At 40.3% G+C, this 25636-nt stretch overlaps 2 protein-coding genes across 3 annotated transcripts; one reads left to right on the forward strand and one right to left on the reverse strand.

Moving 5' to 3' along the window:
* The first annotated feature begins 1186 nt into the window (after positions 1 to 1186).
* LOC145158788 (Major facilitator superfamily protein) lies at positions 1187 to 3678 on the forward strand. Of its 2 annotated transcripts, none has more exons than XM_079077633.1 (2): positions 1187 to 1953; positions 2353 to 3678. In XM_079077633.1, the coding sequence occupies exons 1-2, from the start codon at positions 1455 to 1457 to the stop codon at positions 3492 to 3494; spliced, it is 1641 nt and encodes a 546-aa protein (XP_078933759.1). In that variant the 5' UTR covers positions 1187 to 1454; the 3' UTR covers positions 3495 to 3678. The 2 variants fall into 2 exon arrangements, with proteins under 2 accessions (XP_078933759.1, XP_078933762.1); XM_079077636.1 differs by having other exon boundaries at positions 1752 to 1953; positions 2364 to 3678.
* A 73-nt stretch (positions 3679 to 3751) lies between these two features.
* Positions 3752 to 5716, reverse strand: LOC145158796 (pentatricopeptide repeat-containing protein At3g12770-like). Its single transcript, XM_079077642.1, has one exon. The coding sequence runs from the start codon at positions 5658 to 5660 to the stop codon at positions 3825 to 3827; it is 1836 nt and encodes a 611-aa protein (XP_078933768.1). The 5' UTR covers positions 5661 to 5716; the 3' UTR covers positions 3752 to 3824.
* Between the last annotated feature and the right edge of the window lie 19920 nt (positions 5717 to 25636).

Genomic DNA, 25636 nt, shown 5'->3' on the forward strand with positions numbered 1-25636 from the left:
ATGAAGGAATGATGGAATATGTCTGCGACAACTAACGTACCCCAGTTAACGAATATACGAAGCTTTTGAAGAACTCTTTTGTGTAAAATGTTAACTTAGCTACTATATGTAGTTTCCTATTTTTGTTCCTTCTTAGAATGCATGTGAAAAATCAGACCATTTGGTTGTATTAATCAACATGGTTGAAGAATATAATGAAAAAACCAACGCTTTTAAAAAAACAATCATTCTTCAAACATACTATATGTATTAGTTTCTCCAATTTCTTGCCCCTGAATCAAAACTCAAAACAATCAAAACATAATATCTTATACATATATGGAAGAATCTAGTTGAAAAATCAACCTGGTTGGGGTAGGGCGCCAAAGCTTATAAATGTTGACAACTTCATTAGGAGGCTGGTACATATGTAGGAACTCTGTGTGTTCATTTAGGATTGATTTGGGTGTTGGTGGGCATATATAGGAGTTAAGGAGAGTTAGGTCTGGGATAATAGGTGAGAAAGATAACATGATAACCATGCATGATGTCATGGATATGCAATGGAGTTATGATAATTACAGGGATGAGACTTATCTGAAACGAGTGATTATGTCATCGAATAATCATGTCCTGTTTTGTGTTTTTACCATGAGTATCTAGTTTCATACATAATATTAATTGATACATTTCTTATGATAATTATATTAGAAGGAAGGATGTTTGAATCAGTTGTTGTGTTGTTATCCAGAGCTAAGTGAAGTGGCAGGTGGTGTAGTGGTGATCGACAATAGTGATAATGGTGTGATGGTGGTTGAAGATAATGGTGATTAGTGATGATGGTGATTTTAGATACCACAAAAGAAAGGATACAATAGTCATTCTACATGTCTTTAACTGTGGAAAACAAAGGGGGTTAAGAGGGGTGAACCATAAGTGTTATCAAAACCCTTAATAGGGACCATTGGTGTTATTTTGCCAAAATTTAGACCAAAACTGTTATATCATGTAAACCATAGGGACCAAGACTGTAATTTACTCAATCTTTTTATATTATAAAAAAAATATTTTAAAGTTTGATGTCTACCTTCAAAATGTCGTAACACCAACCATTACGACACGTCTACACATCCGTACAGTCGACAGAAAAATAAACTAAATTTCCCATTAAGCCCCCCACAAGAAAGAAACCCTAACCAAGTCGATGAAGAAATAGAAAGACAACAGATTAGTGTCTCTATTCCCATTGGGTCCATTCTGGATCTCCAATAAATGACAAACAAAATAAATAAACCTCAATTTCGATACACATCTTACCATCTCTAGAGGGTTCTCCTTCTTGGAGCCTCTGTATATTTTTCTCCACCTTCTTCACATCTTCTTGATCCATTTCCCTTATGTTATTCCTTTCTCTTCGTAATCTCTTCGTGTTCAAGTGAAGAACATCACAGAATCCATAAACACGAAGAAAAACCATGGCTTTATCATCAGTTTGCAATGAAGTCCCATCATTTGCATTCAATCCATCTTTCATAAATCCCACAAAAAACCAATCTTTTTTCGAGTTGAGAACACCCACCAAGTTTTCTTTTCCTTATTCCATCAAACAAAGAAAACCCATGAAAATCTCGAAAACGACAAAGTTCATGAACCCTAGAACTGATGTGGCCGACCCTGTTTTTTATCGGGACACGATCAAGAAGATAGAGAGTGAGAAACAAGATGGGAATTTGATAGGGATTAAGCAAATGTTGAATCTTTGTGGATTTGGATATTGGGTTCAAGGATTTAGATGTTTTCCATGGTTAGCGTTAAATTTTCACATGGCGAACAGTTTGAATATGAATCCTTCAACGTTGCAACTTGTTCAGATTTTTGGTACTCTTCCAATGGTGGCAAAACCCCTTTATGGAATCTTATCGGATGCTATATTCATTGGTGGTTCTCATAGGTTGCCTTACATTTCCATCGGAGGTTAGCTCTTCATCTCTCAAATCTAATTTTGACCTAAATCTATTTGTGTACGTTAATATCCATGTTTATTATATCATCCTACTTTCAATTTGTCAATTTGCCATATTACAATGCTATACATTGATTTGCTTATTATATTTATAGCATCCTCTTTTCAATTACTTTGAAAAATCTACCCAATTATATCAATGTCATCCCAATACAAAGCAATTTCCAATTCTATAATTAGAAAATCGTTTTTTTTTTACAATTGGTGAAAAAAGTCGATCAATTTGTAAAATGTCCCATCATATAGTGGCGAGTTTTGTGATTATCTCGTAAATGAAAGTACATTGCTACTTATGAACCAATATCACGGATTATCCTTAGATTTAAAGCGCTTGATATCAATCTTTTCAGTTATGTTGCAGGTATTATCATGGGGTTCTATGGCATTCATGCCAACAGAAGCACTTCCTATTCTCATGACATTTGTTTTACTTAGTAATCTTGGAGGATCCATTACAGAAGTTGCAAAAGATGCTCTCGTTGCAGAATATGGTAAAAAAAACAAAATAAACGGTCTCCAATCATACGCATTCATGGCTCTAGCAGCCGGGGGCGTTTTAGGAAATTGTCTAGGTGGCTATGTCCTCTTGAAAACACATCAACCCAAAGCCATGTTCTTAATCTTTGCATCTTTACTCTCTCTCCAACTCGCATTCTCTTTGACAACAAAAGAAAAATCTCTTGGGTTACCTCACCCTTCAAATCACCATGAATCAATCTTGTTGGGTATCAAGAAACAATTTTCTAATCTAATTTTGGCAATTCGAGATGAGGGTATTTTCGTCTCACTTTCTTGGGTTGTGGGGTCTATCGCGATTGTTCCAATTTTATCGGGGTCTTTATTTTGTTATCAAACACAAATTTTAAATCTTGATCCGTTTATTATTGGGATGTCAAAAGTTATAGGACAGTTACTGCTTTTAGCAGTAACTGTCCTATACGATCGCCACTTGAAAACCGTTTCCATGAGGAAACTTATTGGTTTTGTTCAAGTTTTATACGCGGGTTCTCTCCTTCTTGATCTTGTTCTTGTAAAGCAAATAAATCTCAAATTTGGAATCCCAAATGAAATTTTTGTTGCTTGTCTTTCGGGTATGGCGGAAATCATTGCACAATTCAAGATTCTTCCTTTTCAAGTCCTTTTTGCCCGTTTTGCCCCTAAGGGATGTGAAGGGTCACTTATGTCATTTTTGGCATCCGCCCTTTGTTTGTCATCAATTTGTAGTGGGTTTTTGGGTGTTGGAATGGCGTCTATTCTTGGAATTACATCGGTTGATTACTCAAATCTTCATGTGGGAATCTTGATACAATTTATGGCTGCTTTGGTGCCTTTGTTTTGGATTGGGAATCTACCTAACTTAGAATCTTTAGATGAAAAGGAAAAGAACATGGGTTTGAGTAAAAGGAGGAGAAAGTATAGAAGAGTTGGAAGAGTTGTGTATAATATGGTTGTTGTTTATCGAAGAGAAAGAGAATCCGAAGCCCAAAGGTAAAGATTTAGAATCAAGAATATCTTTAGATACAACATTTGAAAGAGAGGTGTAACAAAGGCTTAGGCTAGGTTGATTTCTACAAACTTGTGTATAGTATATACATGTGAAGAATGTCATTTTTTATATGATTAATTCCATTGGATTCAAAACTTATGTTAGCATAAGTGGAGGATCCATTGTTTAATTGTGTTTGGATTTTTCTTGAAAGTTGTAGATCCTAAGGGTGGATTAGGGTTCTTGTTAAACTTTAACAACACTACAAGAAAGTACTTCGATTTTGTTCATTGATCTAACAATATATCCAAACAATAATTACATTTCTCCAATTATCTAGCAAATCAAAATCTTCAAATTGGGGTCTCTAATCACTAGAATCAATTCATTCAAGATTTCATAAATCTTATGAGATTCAGGATGTGAATTATCAGCAACAAAGAAACTATGAGTTTGACTATTAACAATAATCCAACTACACCCAGGCAGTTTCTTCAAGCTTCTATCTTTCATCACTCTTCTCACATCACCCACCAATTCCCACTTCCTACAACTTGCATAAAGATTAGAAAGAGACACATAATTAGAAGGATTTTCAGGTTCAATCTTGATAAGTGATTCATAACCCAAAACTCTTGTGTCATAATCCATATGAACCTCAAAACCACTCACAAGAGCTCCCCAAACACTAGGCCCAGGTTCTAAAGTCATCATCTTGATAAAAGTCAAAGCTTCATTGACCCGACCCGATCTTCCCAACAAGTCAACCACACAAGAACACATCTCAACCGTTGGATCAAAACCATATATATTCACCCATTTGTTGTAAACATCAAGACCTTTATCCACTAACCCTGATCTACTACAAGCGGATAAAACTCCAACAATGGTGATTGCATCCGGTTTGATTCCATTTTTGACCATTTTATCGTATAAATCAACTGCTTCATGGCCTTTATTGTGTAATCCATACCCTGAGATCATACAACCCCAAGTGATTATGTCTTTTGAGAAACAATCATGCTCAAAAACTAATCTTGCATTGATTAAATCACCGTTTTTTGAGTACATATCTATTAGAGAGTTGCATAAAGGAGTGTGATTTGTAAAACCGTTTTTGAATGAAAACCCATGAATTTGCATTACTCCTAACAACCCTGCAAATAAGTTACTAGCTTGGAGAACAATTAGAAGAGAAATCTCATTAGGTTTTATCAAATCTCTTTGCATTTCACAAAATAGAAGCATGACTTCATCTGGATCACCATTTTGTAGATAACCACTCATCATTGATGTCCATGAGAAGACATTTTTAAACTTCATTTGGTTGAAGATAAGTCGAGCAAAATTTATTTCACCACATCTTGAATACATATCTATTAAACAGCAGTCTAAGTGAACACTTGAATCTATGTCAAGGTTCATTTCATTTCTTATTGCATAACAATGGAGTTCCTTTCCATGATCAAACTTTCCAGATCTTGATCCACACAATGGAAGAAGATTGGATAATGTAAACTCATTAGGCTTCAGTCCTTCTGTTAACATGTACTTTACCAGCCCCCAAATTTGATAATTTGGGAAGGAGTTTTTACTGTTGATATATCCCGACAGCATTATGTTCCATGAAAAAATAGTTCTTTGAGGCATTTCATCGAACAGTTTATGAGATTCTTTAACTCGGTGACATTTGATGTACATTGACATCAAGGAATTGGTTAATACAGTATCTGATAAGAACCCAATTTTTATAGACTTCCCGTGAACCCATTCTCCGGCGGGGATGTCACCAATCACACCGGAAGTTTTAGCCAGAGTTGAGAATGTGAATCCATCAGGGGAAGAATTAACGCTTCGGCACATAGTATTAAAAATGGTGAAACATTCATGATGGAGATTGTTTTTTGCGAAGCCGTTGATTAACGTGTTCCATAAACATACATCCTTGAGTTCAGTGGAGTCGAAAAGCTTTTGAGATTGAAGAGGGTTCTTGGAAGAAGAGTAGGCATTTATTAAATTGGTTAAGACCACAGGGTGTTGGTGGAGACCCAAGTAGCAAACTCGAGCATGGGTTTGTTGGGTTAGTTTCAGAGATTGATTGTTGATTGAGAGTTGAAGAAGTCGGAGAAGGTGGCGAGGAGCAGGGAAATCTGATGGCATTGTGAAGAACATCGAAAATAGACAAAAAGTATCTTATGTTTGCTCATTGCTGTTTAAGGTTCATACGAATGAAAACATATGCCTCCTTTTTAGCCAAAAAAAACAACATCCTATTTTGCTGAATCTGATGTTAACACCTCAAACACCATTTTTAATAACTTTGATTGAGATATATTATTAATTTAATTAATCATGTAATAACATTCTTATATCATCAGTAACATCATCAATATCATGGATTAAAGAGATCATTTCGTAAACTTCATTTTAATGCATTAAAACTTAAAAATGATAATTACTTTTGAGTTCTCATCCATGATTTACATTAAAGGCTTATCACAATTCAAACTTATTAACATTCACAATTTCTAAATCTAATGAATCCATAAGTGTTTTGCAGAATTTGAGCTTAAAACTTTGGTAAAACACCAAAAATTCGCTTTCAAACCAATAAAAGGATTCAACTTCACAATTTGGACTTAGAATCATACACCCTTAATCTAAAACATATATTTAGCTCATAAAATGGTAAATTTGAGTTTTGATAAATCAAATGGATGATTCGTGATTCATGTTAGGTCTTCAAAATCACCCAGAAGCTTCATAAACCCAAATTTCATTATGGATTTTGAACTCTTATCCATAGATTAGTGTTAGAAACATTAATTTAGCACAAACTCGTATTAAACATGAATCTCATCTTAAAATTCAGATTTGAGATACAATTAACAATAAACATGAATCTCATCTTAAAATTCAGATTGAGATACAACTAACAACAAAATGACCAAAGAAATGCTATCGAGAGCAAAAAGAGAAAGCAAGAAGAAAGACAAAAAGGACCAAAATGATAATTTTAAAAACAAAGTATAAATAAAAATAAAAACTTAAATGTATAAAAATTTAATATAGCACAAACTCGTATTAAACATGAATCTCATCTTAAAATTCAGATTTGAGATACAATTAACAATAAACATGAATCTCATCTTAAAATTCAGATTGAGATACAACTAACAACAAAATGACCAAAGAAATGCTATCGAGAGCAAAAAGAGAAAGCAAGAAGAAAGACAAAAAGGACCAAAATGATAATTTTAAAAACAAAGTATAAATAAAAATAAAAACTTAAATGTATAAAAGTTTAATATTAAATTAATTAAGTACAGAAAAGGGTAAAATTAATAATAAATAATAATATAAATATTACAAACAATAAATGATAAAAGGTAATAATATTAATATTAATGTTGTTAAACTTTTTATTAGATATAGTGAGATATACTCAAATACAGAAAACAATAAATTTTATACTCAAAAATAGGATTTCTTTTAACACCGCTCTTGAGAAAAAATAGATGGGCACCTCACGGAACAAGTTTATATATGTCGTGTACTAATATGTGTACTAGAGTTCAAAATTTTGAATAATATAAATAACTAATTATCCAAAATAATGAAAGTGAAAAGTTGGCTGTTGTTTAAATTACAAAAAGAGAGAGAGAGAGAGATTATATATGGTCCAAATAAAAAAGGGTTTGCCAAGTCAAAAAAGTGAGACATGATCAAGTTCAACTCCAGTTGTTTGATGTTAATGTAAACCTATTTAGGCAACATAAGTAGTGGATAGGGAGAGAATTTTGTCGAGGGTTTTTATAACGAATATTATTGACTAATCAATCATTCCATTTAACAAAAGATCTTAGAATTAGTTTGGTAGAAATTAGATATTTTCTAACTCGACTGTGAATAATAATAATACAAAATACTCAAATTTTACTACGTTATTCTAGTAGCAAAAAATGAATAAACAATTGTGTACTTTATATCAAATGAACCACAAATTTTATTACGAGTATTTAGGAATGCGTCATCTTTCCTTTTTCTTTTCAATTTTATTCTTTTTGTTTTATTTTTCGGTCCAAAATGGTTATAGCTTAAGTTGTGAGGCAGCATCTTAATTTTGAAGACTTATATTTTTTAAAAGGCTTTAAATTTTTAAGATCTAACTTTTTAAAATGTAAAAAAAAAAAAAAAAACAAACAAAAAACAGACGGTCATGAAACAGAAAAAGAAGAGAACAAAATCATTGCGGAAAAATTAATGTATTTCTGAAACACGGTCATGTTTTTTAGGGTAAATAACATAAAAATCACGAAGTTTAAACTGAAATTCGATTTTGACATTACCTTATTTTTTTTTTGTCTCAAATTGGACATTGGGTATCCGGTTTGTTACAATTTTGACAATTGAACGGTCAATCTGGTTGTTTGCTGACATGATGACATATAAGTTTCTGATGTCGTGACATGCTAGCATGACCTGCTGACGTGTCAAAATTGAAAAAAAAAAACACAAAAAATATTATTTTATTTATTTATTTTTTTTCAATTTTTATACTAAGTTATCATTTTTTTATCAGTTTGGACACTCTGTTTTTTTGTTCTAAATCGAACATCATTTTTTTGTAATTTTGTTATATATATATATATATATATATATATATATATATATATATATATATATTACATTTGAAACCATATAAATAATTTTTTTTTATTTAATACCCACATTTTTTTTTGTATAAGTACAAACCATTTACATTCAAACCATAATGTTATATATAAATATGTAACAACTCAAAAACAATGATAAAATTTTACATTTTTAAAATGAATAGTTTCATTCACCAAATATCTCCAAGTAAATCACCAAATACACTATCAAAATATCAAAGTACAAATATCCAAAAAGTACGGAAATCATGAGGGGAGGATGTTGTGCCATCACGTCGGGCCCTTTTCCTTCGTACCAGAAGTACCTGAAACCATAAACAAAACTGTAAGCACAAGACTTAGTGAGTTCCCCAAAGTACCACATACCAAACATACAACTGGGCCTAGCCCTGGGGTATATTTCAACCCAATACATAAATATGGGCCTAGCCCTAGGGTTTCTTCCAACCCATCATATACTCATGGGCCCAACCCTGGGGTCTATTTCAACCCAATCATACAATAATGGGCCCATCCCTGGGGTCTATTTCAACCCAATCATACAAACATGTAAAAGTCATATAACAGTTAGCATCCTACATAAATAATCTGGTGGGCCGACATTAGTGCCTTCAACCCACAAGCGCAGTGAGAAGACTCACCTCAACTAAAGATATCCGAAAACACACACTCGAGCTGCTGCTACTACGTCTCCTCACACTGATCATAGCCCAAAATCAATTCTAGTTCATAATCGGGATTCTAACCCCATAAACGAAGGTCCAATTCATCCTTGAACATATTAAGGGAAAAAGACCATCTTGCCCTTCCCATACATGACCCAACTAGACAAGGCCCAAAACCCAAAATGGCCCAAGGCCCAAGGCCCAAAAAATAGCCCAAAAGGTTTTTCGAGATTACACCCAGCATACTCTTTACTATGCCCGACGCACAACTCGATCTCGAAAGGGTTACGGGGCCATAACCCACTACACTCAGCGTACTCAGGAGTACGCCCCGCAGAACCCTCTAAACTCCAAACTATCTTTTAATGTCTTAATACTTTAAGACTTAAGGTCCAAGCTTCAGATATACGCCTAATAAACGTCTAAAATCATAAAGTTGCAACATTTTTTCCTTTGCATGGCTACAAGGAGCCCAAAACCAAAACCCCAACTCATATAATGTAACATCCATAAAATTTATGAAAAATTTTAAACTTTTAAAACCAATCCACAAATCATCATTGTTTACAAAATAGTTTCTAAAACATGTTTAATATCAGAGTTTTCCCAAAATCATAAAACAAAACACGAGGAGGTGCACGATCACGTCTTCGCCTTCCCGCGATCACCTGAGGTACCTGAAACATAACCTAAAACTGTAAGCCCAAAGCTTAGTGAGTTCCCCCAAAGTACCAACACACAAACAAATAACACATATACAATAACAACATACTATGGGTCCAATCAACCATCGGGTTGGAATACCCCATGCCCCTCAACCATCAGGTTGGAATGCCGACATACTATGGGTCCAATTAACCATCGGGTTGGAATACCCCATGCCCCTCAACCATCGGGTTGGATGCCGACATACTATGGGTCCAATCAACCATCGGGTTGGAATGCCAACATACTTTGGGTCCAATCATCATCGAGATGGAATACCCTCGGGCCCATTCAACCATCGGGTTGGTATGCCCCGACCCGTTGGCTTACGTAAAAAGCAGTGAAGCCTCACCCACCGACCAAACATGTGCATATATAACAGATAATCATATAACAGTCTACACCCAGTCAAAAAAATCTACATATCACTAAGCATACCATCATCCTATATGCCAGGATACCGATCTAACAGACCACTACAGTACTATGGCATGCATAACATGATGTCAATCCAATGGGCCGACATTGGTGCCTTCGACCTACAAGTACAGTGAGGAAAACTCACCTCGCAAACTGAATAGAAAGATGAGGCCCGACTCCGAATCTCATCTCTCTAAACGATACCTATTTCTACCAAATGACCGATTCCATTAAAATCCCAAAATACCCTCAAGGTCAAACTTGGTCAAAGTCAACTGGTCAAACCTATAAGTCAACGGAGTCAAACCAACCGAGTCAACTCAAGTTTGGGAGTACGCGGGGCGTACTCCGGAGGTACGCTAAGCGTACGCGAAGCCTCGTAGAAGACTACCATCGGGGTGGTTGACTGAGTACGCGGGGCGTACCCTCGCAACTTCCAAATTCTATTTAGTGCTTAATGACTTAAGCACTTAAGCCCATATTTCAGATCCATGACCAAAACACACCCTAGAGTCATAAAGTTTCCAACTTTATGACTTTACACGTCTAATAAGAGCTTAACAAAAGGTCTTAATCCATTAAGACCTCCTACAAGATGCATGGAGCAAAACTAACCAAAATGGACTTCATTTTTTTATGGCTAAGGACCCCTCATAGGGTCTGAAAGGACAACTCAAAACGTCAAGAACATGCCATGCTCAAGATGAGACTTTTGGGACCAAAAAGATGACATAAAACCCCCATTACAAGATCCACAAGATTAAGAGGCAAAGGTGCAAGCTTTATACCTTGAAAGGCTTGCAATTGAAAGACGAATCCCAGATCTAAGGTGTCTCTTCCTCCAAGTTGAGCTTGATCTTCTTCCTTCCTCTTCTAATCACACAAACACACTCTTTAATGCTTGAAATGGCCTCAGAAGATGCTTCTAGGGTTTCAAATCACGAAGAGAGGGTAGAGGTTGATCAGGTGAAGAGAAATGAGGCCATAAAGATGCTTAGATACCACCCAAAACCTAAAAATTAGGGTTTCCAACTTAATTTAGTACGCCCCGTGTACATAAGTGTTCGCCCAATGTACACACATGTACGCTTGGCGTACTCCTTCTGGCCAAAATTACGAGAATGCCACTAGGGCTTCAAGGCACATTCTTTTGGACTTAGGGACCAAAATGTCATATAATAAACTTAAAGGGGGTAAATTTAGAAGCACCTTAACATCGAGATGTTACAATTCTCCCCCACTTGAACTAGACTTTGTCCTCGAAGTCTGTTGCGGTGAAAAAATCTGGATAATGCTCCCGCATCTCAGCCTCCGGCTCCCAGGTCCAATCGGAGCCCCTCCGGTGCTGCCACCGTACCTTTACCAAAGGTACTTCCTTGTTACATAAAACCTCCACCCTCCTTTCCAGGATAGCCACCGACCTCTCAACATAGTTCGGGCACTCATTGACCTGAATATCATCCAAGGAAACCACAACCTCCTCATCCAATATACACTTTCTCAACTGCGAAACATGGAAAGTGCTGTTAAAAACGACTGAGCTCCTCAGGAAGATCCAATCTGTAAGCAACCTTGCCAACCCTGACAATCACCCGAAAAGGCCCAATATACCGGGGGACCAACTTCCCCCTCTTCCTAAAGTGTAACACACATTTCTAAGGTGAGACCTTCAGTAATACCATGTCGCCGACTTGAAACTCCAACTCATATCGGCGCCGGTCGACATAGCTCTTCTGCCGACTCTGAGCGGTCTGCAGTATCTGCGCGATCTGCTGAATCAGCTCTGTGGTCTGAAGGACCACTTCGGTCCGCCCCATAACCCTGTGACCAACCTCGCCCTAACAAATCGGGGTACGAAATCTCCACCCATACAAGAGTTCGAAGGGCAGATCACCAATGCTGGAGTGATAACTGTTGTTGTAGGAAAACTCCGCAAGAGGCAGGTAGGAGTCCCAACTCCCACCAAAATCGATAACACAGGCCCACAACATATCCTCAAGGGTCTGTATCGTCCGCTCACTCTGGCCGTCGGTCTGCGGATGATAAGCAGTGCTGAAGTGCAACCTCGTGCCCAATTCCTCATGGAACTTCTGCCAAAAATGGGAGGTGAACCAAACATCACAGTCTGAAATAATGGAGACCGAAACCCCATGGTGAGCAACGATCTCACGAATATACACATCAGACAAATTCTCGGCCGAAGAAATCTCCCGAATCGCCAGAAAGTGGGCCCTTTTGGTCAATTGATCCATGATGACCCAGATAGCATCAAAACCCTTTTCTGTCTTCGGAAACTTGGTGATAAAATCCATCGAAATCTGCTCCTATTTCCATATGGGAACCTCCAGAGGCTGCAACCTGCCATGCGGCCTCTGATGCTCAGCCTTGACCATCCTGCAGGTCATGCATCTCTCCACATACCAGGCTATCTCTGTCTCTTCATACACAGCCACCAGTGGCTTAATCTTAAATCCCGATACATCTTGGTGGCCCCCAGATGAATAGAAAAACGATACTTATGAGCCTCTTCTAACACAATCTGTCTGACCCCACCAGATATCGGAACCTAGACCCGACCACATCGGGTCAACAACCCATGACTATCCATGACAAATCTGTAAATCTCACCCCTGATCCTCTCTTTCTTCTAAATTTCTTTCCGAACACCCTCAGCCCGAGCCTCCCTGATCAATCCCAAAAGCAGGGAGTCCACTGATATCCTCATACACATCTCCTTATCCGAAGATCCAGACGACTTGCGGCTCAAAGAATCTACCACCACATTCGCTTTACCCAGATGGTAAAGGATCTCGCAGTCATAATCCTTGACTATGTCCAGCCACTTGTGCTGCCTCATGTTCAGGTTCGGCTGATCCATAATATGCCTCAGACTCTTGTAATATGTGTAGATAGTACAACGGACCCCATAAAGATAGTGTCTCCATATCTTGAGGGCACAAACCACTGCCCCCAACTCCAGATCATGGGTGGGATATCGCGTCTCGTGCGGCTCCAACTGCCGCGAAGCATAAGCAATCACCAGTCCTCTCTGCATGGGGACTGCCCCTAAAATGGTGATGGATGCTTCACAGAAAACCACAAAGTCCTCAATTCCCTTAGGGAGGGTCAATACCGAGGCCTCACATAATCTCTGCCGAAGAGTCTCAAATGCCGACTGCTGCTCAGGGTCCCATCGGAAATCCACCCCCTTCCTCGTCAGACGAGTGAGGGGTACGACAATCTTGGAGAAATCTTGAATAAATCTTCGATAATACCCTGCCAAACCCAAGAAACTCCTGATATCTGAGGAAGATTTCAAAAGCTCCCATTGCATCACGGTCTCGATCTTGGCCGGATCGACCAAAATCCCATCATGGTTAATGAGGTGCCTAAGGAACTGAAGCTCTCGCAACCAAAACTCGCACTTCGAGAACTTAACAGAAAGCCGTTCTCGAAGTATCGACGCTCCCCACAGAGAACTGATCGACATGATGAACTGCTTGCCTAGCAGCTCCTGCATCTCAGGCCGTGCCAAGCGGTACGACGCCTTGGCAATCGGGGCCGCACCTAGCACAAGGTCAATCCTGAACTTGACCTGCCTCTCGGAGGCACACCGGGCAACTCCTCCGGAAACACATCTGCAAACTCCCTTACAACCGGGACCTGTGAGACTGAAATATGATCCCCAACACGTGTATCCATCACATAAGCCAAGTAGCCCGCACTCCCATGCTGAATATACTGATGATCCCTGGCTGCTGAACAAAACCCGAAACCCATCCTGGTGCCCTCCCCATAGATAACCAGTTCTCCCCCACTTAGGGTTCGAACTACCACGTGCTAGCCCTTACAATCAATCATGACACCAAACCGGATCAACCAATCCATACCCACAATCACGCAAACATCCCCCATGGGAATAGGGATCAGATTGATCGGATAAGGCACCCCGAAGATGTCCAATACACAACCCTGATACACCGATGATGCAGAAACCCCGTTGGCGATAGAAACCCACAACGGACACTCTAACTCCCCAATAGGCATATCAAATTCTCTACTGAACGAACGAGATATAAATGACCGACTCGCACCCGGGTCAAACAACACTAGAGCATCCAAAGAGTTCACTAGAAATGTACGTAACAGAGGCACATATATAAACATAACACAAAACATAATCAACAAGATAATGGATAGAAACATACTAGTCACAACATCTGGAGCTGCTCTGGCCTCCTCGACAGTGAGCTGGAAAGCGCGACCTCGAACCCTCAGGGGCTCTACCCTGCCCTGGCTCCCATCAGTGATCCTCAAAGTAGTCGGCGCTGGAGCCTGCGTCGGCCTGGCAGCAAGCAAGGGACACTGGGCCTTCATATGGCCCACCTGATCATAATGATAACAAAGCCTGATTGTAGGAGTTGGAGCCAGCTGTCGACAGTCCCTCGCAATGTGACCCTGCTTGCCACACTTGTGGCACCCCGAAGTAGATCGAAAAGCTCCATCATGCACCTTACCGTACTTCCCAAAATTGCGGCCCCTCTGACTCCCCGACCTTGAATCAGCAGTCCTAAACCACTTTGACGCAGGCTGCGACTGTGCCGGTCTCTGCTCCCTCGTTTGAAACTCAATCTCAATCTCACGCCACCTGGCGGCCTCCTGCAACTCCAACAAAGAACTATAGCGCTGGGTGGATACAAGATGTATGATCTCCTTCTTGAGCATGCTTAAGTAACGGGTCATCTGAGCCTGCTCAGAGGCGGAAAACTCAAGACAAAACATGGCCTTCTCCGTGAATATCTTGGTGATCTCCGTCACCGACTCCGTACCTTGCCTCAAATCCAGGTACTCCTGGGCTAACCTCTCATGCTCCACCAGCGGCACATATCTGGAGCGGAACATCTCCGAGAACTGCTCCCATGAAACAGTAGCTCTCTGCTCAGAAGAAAATGATCTAGTAGCAAGTCTCCACCAATCCTTCGCTCTGGACCTCAGGAGGTTCAGAGCGCACCTGACCTTCTGGTCAGATGGTCAAGAGCAGGTGAAAAAGCATCCCTCAACATCAAAAAACCATCTCATAGGTATAATCGGGTCCTTAACTCCATCAAAAGATGGGGGCTTCATATTATCGAAGTCCCGATAGTGAAAAACCCGGCCCGAACCGATCCCTGAAGGCTGAAGCTGCAACGGCTGCATCAACAACAGTGTCAGCAATGGCTACGTATATGTCATCAAAGAACACCATCATCGCGGTCTTGAGAGACCCAAAAAGCTCTGGTATCTGCCCCCGGACAATATACACAACCTCCTCATGGGTAATCTCTCTGAGACGGTCCTCTGAAACTGCTGGCCCACCTCGAATGCCAGCCCCCAATCCCGACCCGGACCCAACCTCAAATCGTCTCGTAGTCACCATACTGAAATTATACTGGGGATATATCAGATAACACACATGTCATCAGGGGAACCAACTCCCAACAAGACCTAGGGGTCGTGACTTCCTTGTTACGCGTACGGGTCCTGTGCTTTCAGTAGCACAGGCCCATACTACCTTCCACATCTACCCGGATTTGTCTCAAGGATCATCACAACAACCCTAACAATACATACTCGCATGTGCACACAGGAAATCCTCACACCCTAGAGGAAGGCTACACATCTCGAGACTGGCCGACTGACCCCACACAACTCATCCTACCATTAACTGCTACACGACCCTCCATTGGTGCCAGATAACTATCGCATGAATACAATCACATGCCGCACAGTTTAAATAATCTTAGACTAAAAGATTCAATCCTACCACGGTTGGAGTCAGACAAGAGTTGCGTAGTAGGACCAAATCCCTTATCCTAAGATCATTTAAACCATGTAGCATGTGACTTAGCGTATTCACTCAATAACTAGTTCACACACGAAAGAGTCATACAATAATCAATCAAGTACTCTAAAAAAGATAAGGCATCATATATCAGGCAATTCTATCATGCAGATCCTAAAGATCCCTATCCTATTACTAGCATGATGTTCTAACATATCATAACATAATCTCAATTAACTATGTAGTAATTTGGGGTCTACTTACGGGCTCCGACTGATCGTACACATCGCATCCTCTTTGATTATTTTGAAAACCATTTGAAAATTGTTTTAAAAGTCTTTTTCCTTAGTTTAAGACTGGATTCACATGAGTGTTCCCCCAATCCACTCAAACCAAGGCTCTGATACCAACTTGTAACATCCATAAAATTTATGAAAAATTTTAAACTTTTAAAACCAATCAACAAATCATCATTGTTTACAAAATAGTTTTCAAAACATGTTTAATATCAGAGTTTTTCCAAAATCATAAAACAAAACACGAGGAGGTGCAATATCACGCCTTCGCCTTCCCACGATCACCTGAGGTACCTGAAACATAACCCAAAACTATAAGCCCAAAGCTTAGTGAGTTCCCCGAAAGTACCAACACACAAACAAATAACAAATATACAATAACAGCATACTATGGGTCCAATCAACCATCAGGTTGGAATACTCCAGGCCCCTTAACCATCGGGCTGGAATGCCGACATACTATGGGTCCAATCAACCATCGGGTTGGAATACCCTAGGCTCCTCAACCATCGGGTTGGAATGCCAACATACTATGGGTCCAATAATCCTCGGGATGGAATACCCTCGGGCCCATTCAACCATCGGGTTGGTATGAACTGGCCTGTTGGATTACGCACAAAGAAGTGAAGCCTCAACCACCAACCAAACATGTGAACATATTATAGATAATCATATAACAGTCTACAACTAGTCAAACAGATCTACAGATCACTAAGCATATAATCATCCTATATAACATGATACTTGTGAGTACGCCCTGCGTACTCTTACGTACGCCCAACGTACTCAAAAGAAATCTCGCCACTCATTAACCAACTACGCCCGACGTACTAGGAGGTATGCCCCACATAATGACTGATTTTCCAAAGATTTTAAACTTAGATCCAAGAATGAAAGGTACCAGGAACGTGGGTGTTACAACTCTCCCCCACTTGAATCAGACTTCATCCTCGAAGTCTGCTGCTGCACAAAAAATCTGGATAATGCTCCCTCATCTCATCCTCAGGCTCCCACATCTATTCAGAGCCTTTCCGGTGCTACCATTGCACCTTCACTAGGTTCACCACTTTGTTGCGTAGAGCCTTGGTCTTCCTGTCGAGTATCGAAATCGGCATGTCCAAATAGTTCAGGCATTCATCAACCTGAATATCATCCAAAGACATCAATACATAATCATCGGCTACACACTTCCATAACTGAGAGACATGGAAGGTGTTGTGGATATGGCTGAGCTCATAAGGCAGATCCAGCCGATACGCAACCTTGCCCACCCGGGCGGAAATCCTGAAGGAACCAATAAACCGGGGGCCCTACTTTCCACACTTCCAAAACCGGACGACACATTTCCAAGGTGACACCTTCAAAAGTACAAATTCCCCCTCCTGAAACTCGAGGTCCGAACAACGACGGTCTGCGTAACTCTTCTGTCGGCTTTGCACAACTCACAATCTATCACACACTTACTGAATGAACTCAGTGGTCTTGAGCACTACTTCGGTACTCCCCATGACCTGATGCCTGACCTCGCCTCAACAAACCGTGGTCCTGCACCTCCTCCCATACAACATCTCAAAAAGTGATCGACTAATAATAGCGTGATAACTGATGTTGTCGGAGAACTCGACCAGTGGAAGGTAAGTATCCCAACTCCCTCCGAAATGTAACACGCACACCCATAGCATATCTTCGAGTGTCTGGATCATCCACTCACTATGTCCATCCATCTGGGGGTGGTTTGTTGTATTGAAATGTAGCTAAGTACCTAACTACTCATGAAACTTCCTCCAAAACCTGGAGCTAAAGCGAACATCTTGGTCCGAAACCACAAAAAATGGCACCCCGTGCCGAACCACCACCTCTTGAATGTAAATGTCAGCTAGCTTCTTGACAGATATACTCTTGGCAATCGGTATGAAGTGTGCACTCTTGGTCAATCTATCAACGATGACCCAGATCGAGTTAACTCCACACACCGTCCTTTGCATTTTTGTAATAAAATTCATGGTGATCTCCTCTTATTTCCACATGGGAATGGGTAACAACTGCATATTACCATGGGGTCTCTGATGTTCGGCCTTGAATTTTCGACCAGTCAGACACCGCTCTACAAACCATGCTATCTCCCTTTTCATATAGGGTCACCAATAACTCAACTTCAGATCCCTATACATCTTCATGGCCCTTGGGTGGATTGAAAACTTCGACTTATGAGTCTCTTCTAACAATGTCTGTCTCACCCCACCAGTATTCGGAAACCAAACTCTGCCACACTGATTCAACAATCCCTGACCATCTCGGAAAAATAAATGAATTTGTCCCCTGATCCGTTCAGCCTTCCAATTTTCCTTTTTCAATCCTTCCACATGAGCCTTCTTGATCATATCCAACAGAGGCAAAATAATAACCATCCTCAGACATAAGTCCCTGATAGGAGCACTCACTACTTTACGGCTCAGGGCATCTGCCACAACATTGGTCTTTCTAGGGTTGTATAGGATTTCACAATCATAATTCGTTACCACATCCAACCACCTCCGCTGCCTCATATTCAAGTTCGGATGATCCATCATGTGACAACCCGAAACTTTTTCCGTTTCTGTTATTTGATTTCCGTTAATAAAATTTTGGTTTTATTAACCTTCCGTCGAACTTTTGATCTAGGAAATCATCTGGTTTTATATAATTAAATTTATATATGCGAGTCGGAACCAAAACTGCGCGAAACTCGAATTATTCTCGAAAAACAACATATTCACGACCTGACTGGAGTTCACGGCCGTAAACCTGTTTACGACCGTAAACTCGTTTGCGGCCAGCGTCGGGTGGACCCCACCCACCGACCACAAAATCCCCTATAAATATCAGACCCCCACCCTCATTTGAACACTTTTGACCGGAAACTCTCTCATTCTCTCTCTAGAACCTCTGAACGTAAACTCCTAAAACGCCCCTTTTCTTCCGAAAAACACCAAAAATCATCACTTGGGGTCGATTGGAAGCATCTGGAGCACGTTGTACACGAAAATAAACGCCCTTGTTCTTGAGTTTACGACCAATCTTCAAAGTCCGTAAACCTGTTTACGACCGATCTTCAAAGACCGTAAACCCTTGTTCACGACCGTAAACAGCCTGTCGACCGTAAACTCTCCTTGTGACCGTAAACTCCGTTCACGGCCGTACACACTTCTTAAGTGGTGCTTCTTGGCCGAAAACCCACTTTCCTCGATTCGATCAAGTCCCGGTAACATTCCTTAACCGAAAGCAAGTGTTTTTCTAACACTTTATCTAACGAAATCGCTAATTTAGATACATATATGTATTTATTGATATTAGGATTCCGTTAGGTGCCACGTACAACAAACCGAGGATCTTCGTTTCCAGTCGACGTCTCCACACAACAGTGAGTTCATACCCCTACGTTTTTATGATTTTTAAATGTTTTCAGGGGGGGAATACAAGCCAAACACAAATGATTTTGTGAAACAAAAACAAAAGGATTTCAACGAGTTTAAAATTTATGCAATTGATACAGTTAAATGATTTCTCACGTTTTATGAAACATTTAGACATTTTATCCATTTTGTATTATGCTGAGCATAAGGGATGTTTTAAACTTGGAAACATAATTGCATAGTTTTCAGAACAATTTACAAATCAAGAACAAAACATTTCAAGCAAACTATAGTGGGTATAGTTTGGGGATTTCAATACATAGCTTTTACTGATTCAGATTGCATACACAGGAAAACATATAAACTACGACAGATTTAGTTTATGATATACATATTTCAAGGGTACAAAATTTAATAATTATTTAAGTATAATTATTACCTTATACAGTATACAACGGATTCAGATACAAGAGAACAATACAGAACCGCATGTAAAGTAGTCAATACAGGATTGTGAGACAACTCTTCATTTGTACCCTTCTGGTACCGGTTAAACCCTCAACGTTTAGTGTAACCAAAGTCTCTGGAGGGAGAGCGTGAGATTTGTGAATAGATCTATTTGGGACTGACAATCCCACACCTAAACTGCTAGCTACAGTTAGGCAGACATGCCTGGGGTGACAAATATCATACCGTACGACGCCTGAAGAACGTCGTAGAGGTCATCAGTCATATCAAGCATGGTTATACGAACCACAACATAATTAATTAACTTTTGTTTACAGAAATTCATTCTTCATTAGTTTTATTTTAAGTAAAGAAACTACTATACATACTGGTGATAGCCAGGGTTTTCCAAACAGAATATGCTATACATATTGGTAGTAACCAGGCATACAAACTGATACGTTATACACTACTACGGAATACAATATTCAAACATATATGTTAGAAAATATTGGATTTTCTTGGGAAGCATACAAACATTTTTCATATTCAATGATAGGTTTTTATTACAAAAACATGCTTATGAACTCACCAGCTTTATGCCGATACTCTTTCAAAACTGCTTGTATTCTCAGGAAATTAATAGACAGGTACCGCCTGGAGTTTTGAGAAGACGAAGCAAAGTAGAGTCACGTCTTTATATTTTGCTCATACTTTTGATGTATACAAACAAGAATCAAACAGATGTAAACCTTTTTTATATATGTATTCAGTGTTTGGTGGTGTTTACTATGATTGCTATGATACAATTGTTGTGATACTATACATGACGTCATCCACCCCCGAACGTTTCCGCCGTTCCGGTTTGGGGGTGTGACACATCAGATACCTCACGCTCTAGTGGTCAGTGTATAAAGTAAACCTGACCCCATACATATAATGCATCCATATCTTGAGGGGAAAAACCACGACCCCTAACTCCAAATCATGCGTGGGATAATTCGCCTCATGCGGCTTCAACTGCCTTGAAGCGTAAGCAATCACATGTCCTCTCTGCATGAGGACAACTCCCAAACCCGAGATAGAAACATCATAATAAACCACAAAATCATCCATGACCTCGGGAAGCGTGAGAATCGAGGACTCGCATAATATTTGCCTCAGAGTCTCAAAAGCCAACTGTTGATCAGGCCCCCACCGAAAAGTAACATTCTTCTTCGTCAATCGGGTCAATGGCACAACAATCTTGGAGAAATCTTGGATAAATCTCCGATAATACCCTGCAAGACCTAGGAAGCTCTGAATCTAAGATGGGATTATCAAAACCTCCCATCGCATCACGGTCTCGATCTTGGCCGAATCGACCAATATATCCTTTCTGGTTGACGATGTACCCCATGAACTGCACCTCGCACAACTAGAACTCACATTTGGAGAATTTGGCATACAAACTCTCTCTCCTCAGGGTCTCCAATACCTCTCGCAAGCGTTCTTCATGCTACTCCTTGGTCTTGGAGTATACTAAAATATCATCTATAAACAATATCACCGACCGAGCCAACATCGGTCTGCAAACCCAATTCATGAGATTCATGAACGTTGCTAGTACATTGGTGAGCCCGAATGGCATCACCACGAACTCATAATGACCATAACTAGTCCTAAAGGCTGTCTTCTGTACATAATCGTCCCTGACCATCATATGATGGTAACCCGATCTCAAATCAATCTTGGAAAACCAAGATGCACCATGAAGCTGATTAGGTAAGTCGTCAATCCTCGAAAGTGGGTAACGGTTCTTTACCGTTAGCTTATTCAAATCACGATAGTCAATGCACATCCTGTGTGACGTGTCCTTCTTCACGAACAGGATCGGTGCTCCCCAAGGTGAACTACTTGGCCGAATAAATCTCTTGTCTAGCAGCTCCTGAAGTCGTGTAGACAACTCCTGCATCTCCGATGGTATCAAGCGATATGGTACCTTGGCTATTGGGGCCGTACCAGGAACTAAATCAATCTGAAACTCAACATGCCTCTCGAGAGACACTTCTGGCAAATCCTCAGGAAACACATCGGGAAAATCCCGAAAAATAGGCACCTGACTCAACGTCTTCGTGCCCCCAACCCGAGTATTCGCCTTATAAGCTAGAAACCCAGAACAACCATGCTGAAGATATTTCATGACCCTCACAGTTGAACAGAGAGTCGGACCATACGAAGTACCCTCGCTAGGAATAACCAGTTCTCCCCCACTTATGGTTTAAAATCTCACCAACTGGTGCTCGCAGTCAATCATGGCCCCATTGGGACCCAACCAATCCATCCCGATGATAACCTTCAAGCCTCGTAGGGGAATCAGTACCAAGTCAATATAATATCTCTCGCTGAAAAAATTCAGGACACACCCATGATGAACCCTCGAAGTACTCAGAGAACAATCCTCAACAATATTAACCTCTAACGGATAATCTAGAGTGCTGGGAGCATCACTAAACTTCTTGCTAAGCGCAAGAGATAAAAAGAAACGAGTAGCACTCGAAACAAACAAAACATGAGCAATCATACCATTGACTAAGAAAGTCTCTATACGAGATCAGATATAACATAAGCATAAATAAAGCAATAAAAGATAAGATAAAATCACATACCGGTAAGCACATCTGGTGTCGGTCAAGCCTTATCGGTAGTCAACTGAAATGCCTTACTCTTCACCAAAGGTGTCTCCGCCTTGCATTGACGGCCATCGGTAATCCTCAAGGTGGCCGGTGCAGGTGCCGCCACTTCCCCTCCTGTAAATCTCAGACAATCGACCTTTTTATGGCTGGTCTAATTACAATGAAAGCAAATCAGTGCACCTCGGGGGAAATCCCTACTCATGTGACTTGTATGTCCACATATGAAACAACCTGAACCCACTGCTCGACATGCCCCACCATGCGGCTTGCCGCAATAGCTCTGGCCCTGTTGGCCTCTGGTGTGTGAATAAGAAGTCTTGGGCTTCTTAGACTGACCCACAACTGTCTGCACCTGCTCCATCTTGCACTTCTTCCAAAGCTCCAACTCGATATCCTGTTCTTGGGCCCTCACAATCATATCATTCATGGTCTTGCACCCCGGATAGCTCATAAAATCTCTGATCTCATCTTTCAGCATGTCATGATATCTCGTCTTCTTCATCTCCTCATCCACAGCGTACTAAGAAACCAACAGGGTCCTCTCACGAAATTTGGTGGTGATCTTTTCCACTGTATTAGTAGTCTAATGAAGGTCCTGAAACGCCCTCATAAGTTCCTGAACCTCAATTGCTAGTGCAAATTCATCGTGAAATCTCGACACAAACTACCCCAATACATGGTAGCCACCACATCAGTCCCCACAACACGACCGACCTCTTCCCACCAATCACGGGCTCAGTCTCTCAGAAGGCAAGAGGCAAATCCCATGTTTTCCCCCTCGGGACAAAAGCTCGTTCGCTGCATATTCTCCATGTCAGCGATCCATCGGTGGCTGGCAATGGGGTCCTTGGCCCCAAAGAACTCCGACACTCCACAAGCCTTGAACTCCCGAAATGAGGGAGTTTGAGCACTTAGCTGACCTGACGTGATCTCTTCCCAAAGGGCCCCGAATCGCTCATCCAGAAGCTCCATAATCCCCTCCTTGATGGTACCAAAAATTACAGGGGTGGCCTCCATGATACCGTGAGTGATCTTAGAAGTGATAAACTCGCGCAACCACTCATCAATGGGTTCGACACCAACCCCCGAACCGGATCCAAAAGCTCATCCTCGAGTGGACACCATGATCAACACTGACTGAAATACAAACATACAATCAACAAACAAAAACATCAAGGAAACTTCCTCTTTACAAGACCCTTAGAAGTTCCAACACAATTATTGTCTCGAATACAGATCCTATGCTTTCAGTAACACTGGCCCAATACTACCTTTCACACCTATCCTCACTTTCCTTAAGAACCATCCTAAACCCTCTAATCCGTCACCCTAAATCCATATACACCAACCATATGCTAAACAACATACATATCCCACTATGACATGTCCTAGAGTCTCCTAGGAATTCTCAACTCAACCTCCCTGAAATACCGAGAACTTTTATCAACACTGCAGGTTGCCTTATGCATGCAAGTTGTACACAAAATGGGATCATATAGACTGTCGAATAATGATTCTATCCTAAATCCACAACCAAACAAGGAACAGGAAATGAGGCTAAGCCGATCATTCTACGGCTATATGAACCTAATTGTATACAACTTTTAAAGCATACACTTAGCAAATAACTGAGTCGATATCAATTCCAAGTAACACATATGATCGATTTCTCTTAGGCTATAAGGCATCATACAAATCATGCAATTCTATCATATGATTCTTGAAGGTATCCTTAGCCCCATTCCCATAAAAAATTTCATTTTTTAAGACCAATAGTTTCATTCGCCAAATATCTCTAAGTCAATCACCAAATACAATATCAAAATAATAAAGTACAAATATCCAAAAAGTGAAGAAATTATGAGGGGATGATGTTGTGCCATCACGCCGGACCCTTCCATTTCATACCAAAAGTACCTGAAACCATATAAAAAACTGTAAGCATAAGGCTTAGAGAGTTTCCGAAAGTACCACATACCAAACATACAACTGGGACTAGCCTTGGGGTATATTCCAACCCAATACACAAATATGGGCCTAGACCTGGGGTTTCTTCCAACCCATCATATACTAATGGGTCTAACCCTGGGGTCTATTTCAACCCAGTCATACAATAATGGGCCCATCCCTGGAGTCTATTTCAACCCAATCATAAAAACATGAAAAAGTTATATAATAATTAGCATCCTACATAAATAATCTGGTGGGCCGACATTGGTGCCTTCGACCCACAAGCACAGTGAGAAGACTCACCTCAACTAAAGATATCCAAAACACATACTCTAGCTGCTGCTACAACGGCTCACACTGATCATAACCGAAAATCAATTCTAATTAATAATCGGGATTCTAACCCCATAAACGAAGGTCCAATTCATCCTTTAACTTACTAAGGGAAAAATACCATCTTTCCCTTCCCATACATGACTTAACTAGACAAGGCCCAAAACCCAAATTGGCCCAAGGCCCAAAAAAATGGCCCAAAAGGCTTTTTAAGAGTACGCCGACATAATCCTTACTACGCCCAACATACAACTCGATCTCGAAAGGGTTACGGGGCCACAACCCACTCTTCTCAACGTACTCAGGAGTACGCCCCGTGTAATCCCCTAAAGTCCAAACTTTATTTTAATGTCTTAATACTTTAAGACTTAACATCCTAGCTTCATATCTAAGCCTAATAAATGTTAAAATCATAAACTTGTAAACTTTATGCATTTGCATGGCTACAAGGAGCCCAAAACCAAAACCCTAACTCATATAACCATTTAAAACTCCTTAACTCTTGCATGGAAGAATACCAAGGACCAAGCTTGCATTTTTATGACAGTAAATACTCTAAAATGCTTGAAAGGACAACTCAATGGTATGGAGTAGACAAGATTTAAAATTTATACCTCCATAAGACGCACAAGGATAATAATAATATGGATCCTAAAGCTTGAGAGAAACACCACAAATTTAAGGTCCTACTTCACCACCAAGAACTCCAAAATATCACTAAAAAGCTTCAAAACTTGCATACAAGAATTAGGGTTTCGATATAAGTGC

This window comes from Lactuca virosa, chromosome 1 (genome assembly GCF_052849685.1).
Source record: "Lactuca virosa cultivar CGN04683 chromosome 1, Lactuca_virosa_CGN04683_v6, whole genome shotgun sequence".
NCBI lineage: Eukaryota > Viridiplantae > Streptophyta > Magnoliopsida > Asterales > Asteraceae > Lactuca > Lactuca virosa.